The sequence below is a fragment of the Amblyraja radiata genome, chromosome 13 (assembly GCF_010909765.2).
Source record: "Amblyraja radiata isolate CabotCenter1 chromosome 13, sAmbRad1.1.pri, whole genome shotgun sequence".
NCBI lineage: Eukaryota > Metazoa > Chordata > Chondrichthyes > Rajiformes > Rajidae > Amblyraja > Amblyraja radiata.
Genome location: NC_045968.1, coordinates 3609652 through 3625928, shown reverse-complemented (window position 1 = coordinate 3625928; position 16277 = coordinate 3609652). Strand labels below are relative to the sequence as shown.

The window sequence follows — 16277 nt, the reverse complement described above, 5'->3', positions numbered from 1 at the left end:
TCTCTGGAGAAAAGGAATAGGTGACGTTTCGGGACTAGTTTAGTTGATTGTCACGTGTACCGAGGTACAGTGAAAAACTTTTGTTGTGTGCTAACTAGTCAGCGGAAAGACAAGGGTCTGAAGAAGGGTTTCGGCCCGAAACGTCGCCTATTTCCTTCGCTCCATAGATGCTGCTGCACCCGCTGAGTTTCCCCAGCAATTTTGTGTACCAGCGGAAAGACAATACATGATTACAATTGAACCATTCACAGTACTGATCCATGATCAAGGGAATAACGTGAATGACATTCAGTGCAAGATAAAGCCAGTAGAGTCTGATCAAAGATAGTCCGAGGTTCTCCCATGAGGTAGATGGTAGTTCAGGACTGCTCTCTAGTTGTGGTAGGATGGTTCAGCAGCCTGTTTACAGCTGGATTGAAACTGTCCCTGAATCTGGAGGTGTGCGTTTTCACACTTCTGTCCCTTTTGCCTGATGGGAGAGGGGAGAGGAGGGAGTGATCAGGGTGCCACAGTGATTGTGCCACTGGGCCTTGCCGGGGTAGCGTGAGGTATAAATGGAAGGGAGGTTGGTTTGTGTGATCAACACTTCAACTCCCCCTCCCGACCCCACACTGACCTTTCTGTCCTGGGCCTCCTCCATTGTCAGAGTGAGGCCCAGCGTAAATTGGAGGAACAGCACCTCATATTTCGCTTGGGTAGCTTACACCCCACTGGTATGAACATTGACTTCTCTAACTTCACATAGCCCTTGTTTTCTCTCTCTCTCCATCCCCTCCCCCTTCCCAGTTCTCCCACCAGTCTTACTGTCTCCGACTACATTCTATCTCTGTACCGCCCACTCCCCTCACATCAGTCTGTAGAAGGGTCTCAATCTGAAATGTCACCCATTCCTTCTCTCCAGAGATGCTGCCTGTCCCGCTGAGTTACTCCAGCATTTTGTGTCTGCCTTCAATTTAAACCAGCATCTGCAGTTCTTCCTGCACATTGGTTTGTGTGATGGTCTGGGCAATGTCCACAATTCTCTGCAAGACCCTTCTTTAGACTGAGAGTCAGGGGAAAGAGAAACAAGAGATATAGATGGTGATATAGAACATATATCTACATGATATAGATATAGAACAAATGATTGAAAGATAGGCAAAAAGTAACGATGATCACAAATTGATAGGTGAGTGGCTGATATCAGGAAATATTGCACCATGGTCAATTGTCTAATTTTTCCATTGCGTGCAATTTCACCCAGGAATGGCCATCGAATGCGTTCTCCACCCGTGGCTATGAACTGTGAACAATCTAACCATTAAAAATGGATACAAATGGATCTGATTTTCAAGCAGTATTTCCTTCAGCCAAATGAAGGAATTACCCACTGAAGTGAGGTGTACCCAGTCATTTAAGATCCAACCGTGTTTCCTAGAGCCAACTTAATTACAGTGCCATTGGAATTAATCTGCCTTGTTGAGACGGCCGTTAGTTACCCAGAACTGGGGAACTCATTAAATCATCAAAATCCTTCAAATATTTGGCAGTGCTTTCTGGTTAGAAGTGATTTAAATCTCTTTGAGTATGGGTCGGGCATAGCACAGTACAGCATTTTAAGATCTGTTAACAGCACAGCATGGATGCTTATTTGTTGGATATTGTAATGATGACATTTGACCTGTTAATTGCCTGTAACCCATTTAAACTTGTAATTACAGAATATGGTGCCAATGAAATATCTCTTCAATCCACTGTAACTTGGTTTGTAATTGGCAAAAAATGTTGCTCTATTTTAATAGATCTATACTTTCGAATGGATTATTTAAATCAAAGCAAAATATATTTCAATCAAATTTGTGATGTTAATCATTACAGTACTTACATTTCAGAAATGTCAGAATTATGTTTCTGCATGATAAAACATTTAACATTTTAATTTGAAATGATCTGATTATCCGCAGTACAGCTGGTAGAACAGCTACCTCACAGCGCCAGAGACCCGGGTTTGATCCTAACCTTGGGTGCTTTCTGTGTGGAGTTTGTGTGTTCTCTCTTTGACCACGTGGGTTTCCTCCAGGTGCCCTGGTTTCCACCCACTTCCAAAAACGTATGGATTTGTGGATTAAATGTGTAGGAAAGGTTCTGCAGATCCTGGTTTACACCAATGGTAGATACAAAATGCTGGAGTCACTCAGCAGGTCAGGCAACATCTCTTTTGGAAAGGAATAGGTGACGTTTCGGGTCGGGACCTTTCTTCAGACTGTTATTTTCCTTTCCTAGTCCTTTTCTCCAGAGATGCTGCCTGACCCGCTGAGTAAGTCCAGCATTTCATGTCTATCTTGGGTTTGTAGGTTAATTGGCCTCAGAAGGTTGCCCCCAGTGTGTGAAAGTGGGATAACACAGAAGAAGTGTGAAGAGGTGATCAACGGTCGGTACAGACTTGGTGGGCCGAAGGGCCTGTTTCCGTGCTGTATGTCGAAACTAAATTAAGACGCAGGATCCGGCCTGCAGGTGTGCGGCAATACCACCACCTGCAGGATCCTAAACAGGCTGCACATTATCCTGACTCCGAAATATATCACTGGCTGGACATCCAGCTCTGAGTCTCTTTCCAGGAACTACTTCTTATGAGCCTACATTGCAGGAGGACTTTCAACTGGGTTGCAGGAGTTGAATGAAAAATAGCTCATCGCCATTTTCCCATGGACCATGAGGGATAGGCAATAAATGGTGGCTTTGCTGGTGACAACTACTTTCTGAAAACTAAATGTTTTAAAAAAGGGTTGGAGTACAATTTACAGTGAATAATGCATTATTCAATCCTAAAAACATAGGGCTAAATTACTATTAAAAACACAAAGTACGTGCTATAAAACCAGGATAAACGCTCAACCAAGCAAACTGAGCCCAAAGCTGAAGTTGTATCAAAATTACTTATACACACACATGCTAAGGACAATAACTAACTCCATGGCTACATCTACATGTTAACAAGCACAGAAAAAACTAATCATGTAGATGCAAGTGTATCATTGGGATTATCAAATGGGCATCTCCATTCACTGGCGTTTCGTTGAGTTAGGCCCACGACACATCGGGAAGGTTCAACAGTTAGTACTAGCGTCCCAGAACCACCTCCCCCTCAATAGCTGCTCTCACCACCTATTCATTTAAATGGAATTGTTTTAACATTAAACGTTCTGTTACAGCATGCAAACAGACCCTTCGGCCCAACTTGTCCCAGCTACACTAGTCCCACCTGGCCCTTGTCCCTCAAAACATAGAAAATAGGTGCAGGAGTAGGCCATTTGGCACTTCGAGCCAGCACCGCCATTCATTATGATCATGGCTGATCATCCAAAATCAGTGCCCTGTTCCTGCCTTCTCCCCATATCCCATGATTCTGTTAGCCCTAAGAGCAATATCAAACTCTTTCTTGAATACATCATGAACGCATGAATAAACCTGTTCTAAATGTTTCTTAAACATTGCAATAGTACCTGCCTCAACTACCTCCTCTCTGCAGCTCGTTCCACACGCCCCCCCTACCCTTTGTGTGTAGAGGTTACCCATCAGGTTCCAATTTAATCTTCCCCCCCTCCCCTTAATCCTATGTCCCCTGTTTCTCGATTCCCCGACTCTGGGCAAGAGCGTCTGTGAGTCCACCCGATCGATTCCTCTCATGATTAGTTTTAGAGAGAGAGTTGTATTCATCATCATTTGTACTTTTGATGAAGCCTCTTCTATCCACGTGGAATGGAAAGACAAATTGGGATCTGGCTACACAGATGAGAAGCTGTGCTAGGGAGAACCATGAAAGTGTTTACGTCAGATGCAGTTAACTTGTATTACCATGGCTTGTTGTTCATGCGTTAATGAGGTGTTTCTGGAACTAATGAGTGGTGCCATATTCTATTACTTTCCCCTATGATAAATGCGTGTGACAAAGCCACTGGGATTATGACCTACATTACACCGTCAATAGCAATCTAGTCTCACCACAGCCCTGCCCCGACTGTGGTTGTTACATAGCGACAACTGTTAGCAACAATGTCTAAGATTCATTTAAATGGAATTGTTTTAACATTAAACGTTCTGTTACAGCATGCAAACAGGCCCTTCGGCCCAACTTGTCCCATCTACAAGGATCGAAATTAATGGTTGCCCGGGTGCCAATGGCCACCTAAAGTCCCGCCGGGCAACCAAAAAGCCGCTTGGCAAGCACACGGGACATCTGCCGTACAATTCTGAGCGGGCCCCCCTCTCTATCTCCCTCTCTTTGTCACTCTCCGTCTCCGCCCGCCATCCGTGTCCGGGCCGCCGGGTCTCCACTATCCGGCCGCCTTGCACATGCGCACAGCCACGGCCAGTACATTATCGGCCCTGCACACGCACACTGCCATGGCAAATGATCAGCGCCGGGCACTTTCTCCCTCCCTTTGCATTGTGGGAGATCTGGCCACCATTGCTGTCCAGTCGCCACCTCACCTCGACCGCTGAAAACCAACGCAGAATCACTTTATGGAGCTGGAGTAACTCCCTGAATTAAAACATACAGTAGCTGTAAAGGGGGACAGAACGTCACTTAGAGATTTAAAACTGAAAATAGATAGTTTCTTTTTTTAGTAACAAAAGATATCAACGTATAATTTTTTGTGTGTTGGAAACAAAATATAGTGGCACAGCTGGTAGACTTGCTGCCTCACACACCAGGGATCTGTGTTCGATCCTGTCCTCGTGCACTGTCTGTATTGAATTTGCACATTCTCTCTGCAAGCGTGTGGGTTTCCTCCCACATCCCAAAGATGCATTGGCTCTGTAGGTTAACTTGTCTCTGTAAAATTGCCCCTAATGTGCAGGGAGTGGGTGAGGAAAGTGGGATAACAGAACTTGGGTGAATGGGTGGTAGACAAAAAAGCTGGAGAAACTCAGCAGGTGAGGCAGCATCTATGGAGCGAAGGAATTGGTCGAGACAGGTCAAGACCCTTCTTCAGACTGATGTCGGGGGGGGGGGGGGGGGATGGGGGGGGGGGGGGAGAAAGGAAGAGGCAGAGACAGTAGGCTGTGGGAGAGCTGGGAATGGGAGGGGAAGGAGGGAGAAAGCAAGGACTACCTGAAATTGGAGAAGCCAACGTTCATACCACTGGGGTGTAAACTCCCCAAGCGAAATGTGAGGTGCTGATCCTCCAATTTGCGGTGGGCCTCACTCTGGCCATGGAGAAGGCCCAGGACAGAAAGGTCGGATTCGGAATGGGAGGGGGAGTTGAAGTGCTGAGCCACCGGGAGATCAGGTCGGTTAGTGCAAACCGAACGGAGGTGTTATGCGAAGCGATCGCCATGCCTGCGCTTGGTCTCACCGAGGTTGATCATATGCTGAATAATCCAACCACATTTTTGTTTGGAATTAGAAAGAAATAATAGAAATTGCATTCATTGCAACGTGTAAAAAGAATAGAGATACTGTATTGTAATTTTGCTGCATGTCATTGTGGTATATCATGTCTTGATTAGTGGATATGTTTAGTTTGTGACTTTATTTGAAGCAGAAATAATATGTGAATGCTTCATTGAGTATAATTCTGACTGGTAACTACACACTTCATCCGAGCACATTATCGCACGAGTCATGCAAGCCGTCTTAAATGACCACCTAAACTGTCATTTGGCAACCTAAAAAGCTGCCTAGGTTGCCCGGCTGGCAACAGAGAAAAAAAGTTAAGTGAGAGCCCTGCATTTACACTAGTCCCAGTTGCCTGCATTTGGCCCATATCCCTCTAAACCTGTCCTATCCATGTACCTGTCTAAATGTTTCTTAAACTTTACGATAATACCTGCCTCAACTACCTCCTCCGGCAGCTCATTAAACTAGTTATCGCTAACTGTTAGACACAACTTGCACAGAGATAGTCATAGAGTGATACAGTGTGGAAACAGGCCCTTCGCCCAACCTGCCCACACCTGCCAACATGTCCCAGCTACACTAGTCCCACTTGCCTGCGTTTGGTCCATATCCCTCCAAACATTGATGCTGCATTCAAGAATGGTAGATTTACAGTCAGTGGTCAAAGCCAGAGGATGGAAACAGATGATGAAATAAAAGTGGGGAGATTAGTGTTTGCTTACCTTTATCATTATTGGAGCACAGCCCAGCAGGAATACACAGTAACTGACAGGCACCCAGGAGGCCAATACTTGTTACCATAACTGGACATTGTTTTCTTGGAACTGTACTGATACACTCATAGCCTCAGAATTAAAGGGCACTCTTTTACAAAGGAGGTGAGGAGGATCTTCTTTAGTCAGAGGGTAGTTAATCTGTGGAACTCATTGCCACAGAGTGCGGTGGAGGCCAGGTCAGTGGATATATTTAAGGCAGAGATTGACAAATTCTTGATTAGAACGGGTGTCAAGGGTTATGGGGAGAAGGCAGGAAAATGGGATTAGGAGGCAGAGATGGCTGCACGATTGAATGGCAGAGTAGACTGGATGGGCTGAATGGCCTAATTCTACTAGTACAACTTGTGAACACTCCTAGATCACCATGTCAAACTTCAACTGGAATTTATTTTGCGCTCAGTGAGCGGGCTGTTATGGACAACATCAATGAATCAGTCTATAATTACCCTTAAACATCAAGCATTGTAATTAGATAATACTGTTATTGTATTTTGTGCCTACAATGTACCATCAGAATTACTTTTAAGTGCTGTGCTGTTAGAAGCATATTTTGGCATCAAGTTTCTAATTAAAAGAAGGTTTGGTTGTTATGCAAAAATAATTAATTTCATTTTGATCAAAGAAATCTCGCTGTGCTCAATGTAAATTGGGTCATTAGCCATTTTCCCATCAACTGCTGATAAGTGGAAATGGTTTGGCAACACTATAACAGATAAGAGTCCCTTAAGAATTATGGAGACTAGGATTTTATATCAAACAGCATCAGGCAGCAAATCTAATGATGACTTTGACCTTTTGTATAAAAGCAGGCTGCAACAAGCAATGTGACGTTAATAATTTATAAAGTCTGATATCAGCTGCATGCTGATGCACCAGCTCGTTGCTCTTTAGATATTGATGTATCTCACAGATAGTAGATGGAAGCTCTTTCTGGTTGATTATCATTTTATGAGGTATTTTACTGAAGGTGCTGGATCGCTCTGGAGAAGGGTTTCTATGGATGCCAACTGCTCTCTGGTACTTTAGCCAAGTAGCCCAGATAGAAGGGAGTGTTGGCAGGCTATCAGTCTGCAGGAGGAGTCCAACAATTCAAAGCCAAGCTAATTCCTGTCCTTGTATCCATACATGTGCACTTTCTCCCAGTTAATGGATAACAATCAGGAGACACAGCTCAGTCTACCTTGGTTTATCTCATAACAAAGATGCAGTTTCCTATCAGGGACACATGACAATAAACTCTCTTGACTCTTAGCTTGACAGTGCTGGAGTAACTCAGCGGGCCAGGCAACATCTCTGGAGAACAAGTTAAGGCAATGTTCAGTCTAAAGAAGGGCCCCGATCCAAAACATTATATTCCCCATGTTCTCCAAAGATGCTGTCTGACCTGCCGAGTTACTCCAGCACTTTGTGTCTTTTTTTGGGATAAAACAGAATACTGGAGTAACTCAGTGGGTCAGGAAGCATTTCTGGAGAACGTGTTTAGATGATGTTCAGTCTGAAGAATGATCCCGACCCGAAACGTCACCTGTCCATGTTCTCCAGAGATGCTATATGATCCGCTGAGTTATTTCAGCAATTTGTGTTTAACAAAGAACTGCAGATGCTGGAAAAATCGAAGGTAGACAAAAATGCTGGAGAAACTCAGCGGGTGTGGCAGCATCTATGGAGAGGTCGCCCCTGAGCTTATGCCTAGACCGCGGGATGTTCAGCAACCCCAAGTCGGCCGATCTGAGGGACCTGGAGGTGGTGTGGTGGGTAAGCAGACTTTTAATGTAGGTGGGGGCAAGCCCATTGAGGGCTTTGTAGATAAGACAGGAGCTCTCTGAGAAATCCCAGTGCAGTTTCCATCAGGCCATCCGCTGTCCACATCAGCCAAGCTTTCCTTTGCTTGTCAAGCCGGGCAAAATGACACGGCTTTTAGGTTGCCCAGCGGGACTTTAGGTGGCCATTGGCACCCGGGCAACCATTAATTTCGAGCCTTGTGTAAGGATATTTGTATAGAAGACTGTTTGTGTTCATACTTTGCAAAGTGGACAAAAAGTATAATGTTTCAGTCTTAAAAGAACTGAGCTTCCATGTAATGTACAAGTTGTGAGAGACGTGAGGACGACTTCCTCCTTTTAACCAAGACTTCCTTCACTGAATCCCCTATGAATTTGACTATCCTTGAAGCAATAATAATCACAATGTTGTACACACATAGATACACAGGCTCCGGTGTCAAGAGCTCTATAAGGCACTGGTCGGGCCACATTTGGAGGATCGTGAGCAAATTTGGACAGCATATCTGAGGAAAGATGTGCTGGCTCTGGAGAGGGTTCAGAGGAGATTTACAAGAATTATTCCACGAATGAATGGGTTAGCATACGATGAGCACTTGACAGCACTCGGCATCTACTCGTTGGGGTTTAGAAGGTTGAGGGGAAACCTCATTGAAACTTACAGAATATGAAGGGCACAGATGGAGTGGATGTGGAGAGGATGTTTCCACTGGTGGGAGAATCTAGGAGCAGAGGTCACAGCCTCAGAATTAAAGGCCGCTCTTTTAGAAAGGAGGTGAGGAGGAACATCTTTAGTCAGAGGGTAGTTAATCTGTGGAACTCATTGCCACAGGGGGCTGTGGAGGCCAAGTCAGTGGATATTTTTAAGGCAGAGATAGACAAATTCTTCATTAGAACAAGTGTCAAGGGTTATGGGGAGAAGGCAGGAAAATGGGATTAGGAGATCAGAGATCAGCCATGGCGGAGTAGACTCGATGGGCCGAATGGCCTAATTCTTCTTGTAAATCGTGAACTTGTGAGCTGTGTCCTCAGGGCTTTTATGAATGCGAACAGGCAGCAGCACACTGTTAAATTAAGGCCTATCGAAGAGAAAAAAAGGCAACATGGAAAACATAGAAAATAGGTGCAGGAGGAGGCCATTCAGCCCTTCGAGCCAGCACCCCCATTCATTGTGATCATGGCTGATCGTCCCCAATCAATAACCCGTGCCTGCCTTCTCCCCATATCCCTTGATTCCATTAGCCCCTAGAGCTCTATCTAACTCTCTCTTAAATCCATCCAGTGATTTGGCCTCCACTGCCCTCTGTGGCAGGGAATTCCACAAATTCACACAACTCTCTGGGTGAAAATGTTTTTTCTCACCTCAGTCTTAAATGGCCTCCCCTTTATTCTAAGACTGTGGCCCCTGGTTCTGGGCTCGCCCAACATTGGGAACATTTTTCCTGCATCTAGCCTGTCCAGTCCTTTTATAATTTCATATGTTTCCATAAGATCTCCCCTCGTCCTTCTAAAGTCCAGTGAATACAAGCCTAGTCTTTTCAATCTTTCCTCATATGACAGTCCCGCCATCCCAGGGATCAATCTCGTGAACCGAAAGAACACTTTAGTTAGGGAAACGAGCAATAGATGTGCGTAAGAACAGAGAGCAGAACTGGGAAGTTTATAGTGTGTTTATTTCTACACTTGCAATATATCCCTATGTAAATACTTAATTCCATTGAACCAGTTATTTTTCCAGTGAGGTTGACTGAAGTAACAAATACAATCTTAAGTGTTTAACAAGGAACTGCAGATGCTGGAAAATCGAAGGTACACAAAAAAGCTGGAGATTGTGGACAGACGGCACAATGGGCTAAGTGTTCGGCTGGCAACCGGAAGGTAGCTGGTTCGAATCCCGCTTGGAGTGCATACTGTCGTTGTGTCCTTGGGCAAGACACTTCACCCACCTTTGCCTGTGTGTGTCCTTGGGCAAGACACTTCACCCACCTTTGCCTGTGTGTGTGAATGTAATTATGTGAAGCACTTTGGGGTCAATGCAAGTTGACTAAAAATGTGCTATATAAATAAAGAAATTTAATATAAATAAAGAAATTTAATTTAAGGGGTTGGACAGGCTAGATGCAGGAAGATTGTTCCCGATGTTGGGGAAGTCCAGGACAAGGGGTCACAGTTTAAGGATAAAGGGGAAATCCTTTTGGACCGAGATGAGAAAAGCATTATTCACACAGAGAGTGGTGAATCTCTGGAACTCTCTGCCACAGAGGGTAGTTGAGGCCAGTTCATTGGCTATATTTAAGAGGGAGTTAGATGTGGCCCTTGTGGCTAAAGGGATCAGGGGGTATGGAGAGAAGGTAGGTACAGGATACTGAGTTGGATGATCAGCCGTGATCATATTGAATGGCGGTGCAGGCTCGAAGGACCGAATGGCCTACTCCTGCACCTATTTTCTATGATTCTATGAATTCCATTGTAGTTGTTCGAGTCATGTTTGAGCACCTGGAATCCAATTCCGAAATGATGGCTTTGTAGTATTAAAAACTGTATCAAACAGTTGATGCAGATGCCATGACGGGAAGAGAGGAAAAGTACGAGGGCTAATTGCTCAGGACGGCAAGAGTGGAACTCAATCGGGACGAAACGTTGCCTATTTCCTTCGCTCCATAGATGCTTGCTGCACCCGCTGAGTTTCTCCAGCATTTTTGTGTATCTTCTGTCAATGATTCATCACCTGATTCCGGGATGGTTGAGAGTATACACCAAGTCAACGTGTCACATAGTGAACTAAAGAGAAAGGAAGGGTATCCCAGTGTATGTGGTTACTTTAAGTTTTCATTTCTGAACCTCAAGTAATTCGCCACAAGGAATCCTTAAACTGAGAAAATCTTAGTCAGGATTCCTGCCCAGCTGAGTAATTTAATTACTGTTCCATCGCAAGAAGTGGTAGGGACTGAAGTAGATAGAAATGATGTTCCCAGTTAAACCATTTCTCAGCTCTCAGCCTGATGGGCACATCTGTGCTTGACACACATCAGTTGAGTTGAATGTTTAATCCATTATCTCCCTGAGTCAGGTGTCGTCAATTTGCTCTTCATGTCTTTGATATCCATCAATGTGCAATAGTCCCTACGCTTGCAGATTGCCACTTTGCGACTTCTACTACCCATAACGTAATAACAGAGAACATTAAACTGCCCAAGCGATATATGAGGTGCTGCTCTTCCAATTTACAGTGGGCCTCACTCTGGCCATGGAGGAGGCCCAGGACAGAAAGGTCGGATTTGGAATGGGAGGGGGAGTTGAAGTGCTGGGCCACCGGGAGATCAGGTTGGTTATTGCGAACAAAGCGGAGGTGTTGGGAGAAGCGATCGCCAAGCCTACGCTCGGTCTCACCGATGTAGAGCAGCTGACATCTAGAGCAGCGGATGCAATAGATGAGGTTGGAGGAGGTTTAAGTGAGCCTCTGCCGCACCTGGAACGACTGCTTGGGTCCTTGAATGGAGTCAAGGGGGGAGGTAAAGCGACAAGTGTAGCATTCCCTGCGGTTGCAAAGGAAAGTGCCCGGGGAGGGGGTGGTGCGGGTGGGAAGAGACAAATTGACCAGGGAGTTACGGAGGGAGCGGTCTCTGCGGAAAGCAGACAGGGGAGGAGATGGGAAGGTGTAGCCGGTGGTGGGATCCCATTGGAGGTGGTGAAAATGTCGGAGGATTATCTGTTGTATGTGACGGCTGGTAGGGTGGAAGGTGAGGACAAGGGGGACTCTGCCCTTGTTACGAGTGAGGGGATGGGGAGTGAAAGCAGAGTCACAGGGTATAGAAGAGACCCTGGTGAGAGCCTCAGCTATAGTAGAAGAGGCTGAAGAATGAGGACATCTCTGATGCCTTGGTGTGGAACACCTCATCCTGGGTGCAGATGCGGCGTAGATGGAAGAATTGGGAGTAGGGGATGGAGTCCTTGCAGGAAGCAGGGAGGGAAGAAGTGTAGTCCAGATAGCCATGGGAGTCAGTGGGTTTATAGTAGATGTCGGTCAGTAGTCTATCAACTGCGATGGAGATAGTGAGGTCTGGGAGATGTCAGAAATGGTCCAGGTGTAATTGAGTGCCGGGTTTGAGAGAAAAACGATGATTTCTTTCCAAGCCAGCCTGCTGTGCTGTTTGGAGGGGAACTTACAGTTGATGTTGCTGAAGATGGACACAAAATACAGGAGTAACTCAGTGCGTCAGGCATCATCTCTGGAGAAAAGGAATAGGTGACATTTAGGGATAAGATCGAGACTGATGTTGCAGTTCCTGGTGAAGATAGTGTTCCTGAACTCCTTGATCCGTAATTCTTAATTAGGTCCTTTACTCTTAACTTTGGGATACCTGGTCTAGTGAAAACAGGAATAACAGGTGGTTTTATGGTAACCAACCCCTGCTGAGATGACACACTGGGGTAGCGGGACCCTGATTCAATCCTGACCATGGGTGCTGTCTGTATGGAGTTTGTACATTCTCCCTGTGGGATTTTCCTGGAAGCTCCGGTTTAATCCTACATTCCAAAGACGTATAGATTAGTAGGTCATTTGGCTTTGGTAAAATAATGTAAATTGTCCCTTATGTGTAGAATAGTGTTAGTTTTCGGGGTGATTGCTGGTCGGCTTGGACTCAGTGGGTCGAAGGGCCTGTTTCCGCACTGTATCTCTAAAGTCTAAAGGAAGCACATTTGTAAAGACATCAGTGCAGCTTGAGCTCAGATGAAGCAATCCCAGAATACCACAAGGGTAAGTATTTGGTGATCCTCAGCAGAATTAGTTTCAGTACACAAGGAGCTATGATTTACCAATGTCCAGTGCCTTCAGAAGTAATGGAAGACAGGAATGAATAACTTCCACTGACCAAACAAGTTTGCACAATTGGGACCTTGCACTAGAGCAGCCAGCCAGAATTTTTTCAAAATTGAGAGGTTTGACAGAATTAATTTTGACAGAATTAATCCTATAATTTTTTTTTCCACTGGCAGATTTGTGAGGAGGAATCTTATCAATGTTGTCAATAGAAATGTGATCAAATGTCTTATTTTTAGCTGGAGACTATCATTTGCTTTCTCAAATCCGCCTTTGAGAAGGTAGCAACGAGTTGGTTCCATGCGTTGTGTATGAAGGAACTGCAGATGCTGGTTTAAACTGAAGAGAGACACAAAAAGCTGGAGTAACTCAGGCGGTGAGTTACTCCAGCTTTTTGTGTCTATCTTGGTTCCATGCACTGCTGCAGACAGTAGGTTGAAGGTTTATCATTCATGCTGTTCAATAGGACATTTTAGGACTTGAGTCAGCGGTGAAAGAAGGAACAAGAGTAACTAGTTCATTTAGACAATAGACAATAGGTGCAAGAATAGGCCATTTGGCCCTTCGAGCCAGCACCGCCATTCAATGTGATCATGGCTGATCATCCCCAATCAGTACCCCGCTCCTGCCTTCTCCCCATATCCCCTGACTCCACTATTTGCATTTACAACTCCCATTTTAAAATGGTGTAAAACATTTTTTTTTAAGAGATTATTTCTATTTAAGAATGTAACAGCATTTAACGGCATTTCGACCACGTAAAATACACATGGACAGGTACACAGATAGGGAAGGTTTAGAGGGGTATTGGTCAAATGGAGGCAAATGGGACTAGTGTAAATAGGGTAGATAGACACAAAGTGCTGGAGTAACTTCACACTTTCAGTTTTTAAGAAAATGACCCAACCCGAAACGTCACCCATCCTTTCCCTCCAGAAATGCTGCATGACCCGCTGTGTTACTCCAGCCCTTTGATTGATTGATTGATAGACTTTATTAGACTTTATTAATCCCCTTATTCAGGGGAAATTCTGATGTCCTTGCAGCACACTAATAAAAATACAACACAGCATTCATGAAGAAATTCAACACCAAAACATATAAACATCCCCCCACAGTGATTCCCACTGTGGCGGAAGGCACAAAGTCCAGTCCCCATCCCCTTGTCCACCCAAAGTCGGGCCTATTGAGGCCTCCACAGTCGCCGCCACGGCGCCCGATGTTCTCGCCGGGTGATGGTACTCCGGCGTCCGGAGAACCCCCAGCGGCTTGGGGTGCCAGGAACGACCGCCTTCCCACCGGAGACCGCGGCTTCCCAGCCAACAGACCACGCCAGACGGAGCTCCGTACACTGGTGATCTCGGCGAGATGTAAGTTCAACGTCGCAGCTGGCCGCTCCGCAGAACTGCGGCTCCACGATGTTTTCCTCGGCGGTACCAAGCATACTGGAGTCCCAGCGCGGCGACCCAGGAAAGGCATTGCCCGCTCCGCAATAGCGCTCCAGCGCTGCGCCGCCGCCAAAGCCGATGTTCTGCGCCGCCGCCAATGCCGACGGTCTGCGCCGCCACCAACGCCGATGTTCTGGCCAGGTCCCCTCAGGGAAACGTCGCTCCAGGACCCGCTGGTAGGCCGCGAGGACAGGTCGAAGACGCTGCTCGGAGGAAGGCAACCCCTCCGACCAGGTAGGGACTTAGAAAAGCAGTTTCCCCCTTCCCCCCACCACCCCCCACACATAAAAGATTTAGACCCCCTGACTGTACACTTAACAAACTAAAAATAATAAAAAAAGAAGGGGAAAAAACGGACAGCTGCAGGACAGGTAGCCGTTCAGGACAGCGCCTCCTCCGGATAAGGATGTGTCTATCATCGGTGTAAACCAGCACCTGCGGCTCCTTTCTACACAGTGTAAATAGGGTATCCTGGTTGGCATGGACGTGTTGGGCCGAAGGGCCCATTTCTATGCTGTATGATTCTGTGGGAACTAACTTGAGAACTTGCACGTGCAAAAAAAAAGGTTATTTCGTTGTATTAAGTTTGGGATTTCATTATCCAGTGTTCTAACATTTTGACTTTGTGCTTCTGTTCTTTCAGCTGAGCCATTGCCTTTAATGGACATGTGCCGAAGATCCATTCGCCTTTCTCTAGGCAGAGAGCGACTGCCGGAGATAGAAACTCTACCAATGCCAGCTACTCTGAAGAATTATTTACAATACCAGTGATGAATAAACTGGTACTAAACTAACAAAAATATCAATGCAAAGCGATGGAAAGATGCAGTTTACATAATATTTTAATCTGTGGAGGACACCATAGTTGTTTGAAATAGTGACTTCCAAATAGACTCTATTTAGCAGAACCAGAATTAGGAGATAACATTGTCTGAATTAAGAGAATTATTTGCGGTGTTTAAGAAAAAACCCCTATTTTAACAGTCAAACAGTAACTCATGATATCCTCTTCATCCATGAATCCTCTATATATGCGTATGTAATTTAGCTTATTGCCCCTTTCGATCTACATTGTTCAAATGCATTGTGTGAAATTAGCCGGGTAATCACGAGGATATCTTCTTGGTATTGTTTCTGTTTACAATTGAAACCGAACGTGCAACTCGAAGAGATCCTAGAAGCCAATGATCAGATGATGCACATGATCAAAAGGGGCTGTTAGACAACAGCTAACTGCAGATATTGGCATGAAAATGTTTACTAGTGTGCTATTGATTTTAGCATGACTGATTTGGGATCTCGCTGTTCAGGTACAGTGACAATGTATGCCTATGAACCTGTATGCAAGAGCTTCTAGTGGCAAATTCCCTCAGGAAGCTTTGCATGAATTTTGTAACACTACTGGAAGGTCACACAATATTCAATCTTACAACGCTCAAGTCACTTTTTTAAATGGAACAAAGTTTTACAAAAGCTTTTACTTCATTCAGGCTTGTAAACTTTGTTCATTGCAATGTACTGTTTTGTGTCGGATAGTTTGTGCAGAATCGGTGAGACTATAACTCCAGTCCTTTCACTGACGGAGTCCAGTCATTTCACTTCTGCTCAGACCAGACCTTTTTAAAGATGCTGCTGCTTAATTTTCTTTGACCTGTTTTTCATAGTGTCTGCCTGATCAATTTATTTAGTTTTAAAACTGGAAGTTGTTGCAGTTGTAGGGTGTCGAATGTAAGGACAGTGTTGCCTTCAGAGTTTTAAATGTGAATTCACTGAATGACAAAGTTTCTAATAAAGTTTACTGTCCAAATGAAGTTGTTCCAATTCATGCTTTGCTGTGTGTGTGTGTTTCTGTGTGTGTGTGTGTCTGTGTGTGTGTATGTGTGTGTGTGTGTGTCTGTGTGAGTGTGTGTGTGTGTGTGTGTGTATGTCTGTGTGTGTGTGTCTGTGTGCGTGTGTCTGTGTGTGTGTGTGTGTCTGTGTGTGTGTGTGTCTGTGTGTGTGTCTGTGTGTGTGTGTGTCTGTGTGTGTGTGTGTCTGTGTGTGTGTGTGTGTCTGTGTGCGTGTGTC

General features: G+C 45.2%; 1 protein-coding gene across 5 annotated transcripts in view; it reads left to right on the top strand.

Annotated features, from left to right (window-relative positions):
• The window catches only part of spsb4 (splA/ryanodine receptor domain and SOCS box containing 4), a 191457-nt gene extending 175436 nt beyond the window's left edge, over window positions 1-16021 (top strand). For all 5 annotated transcript variants that reach the window (XM_033031107.1, XM_033031103.1, XM_033031104.1 and 2 more), the window contains one exon: window positions 14854-16021. In XM_033031107.1, coding sequence (XP_032886998.1) covers window positions 14854-14981 — 128 coding nt within the window. In that variant the 3' untranslated portion in view covers window positions 14982-16021. The remainder of the gene's footprint in view (window positions 1-14853) is intronic.
• The last annotated feature ends 256 nt before the right edge of the window (window positions 16022-16277 follow it).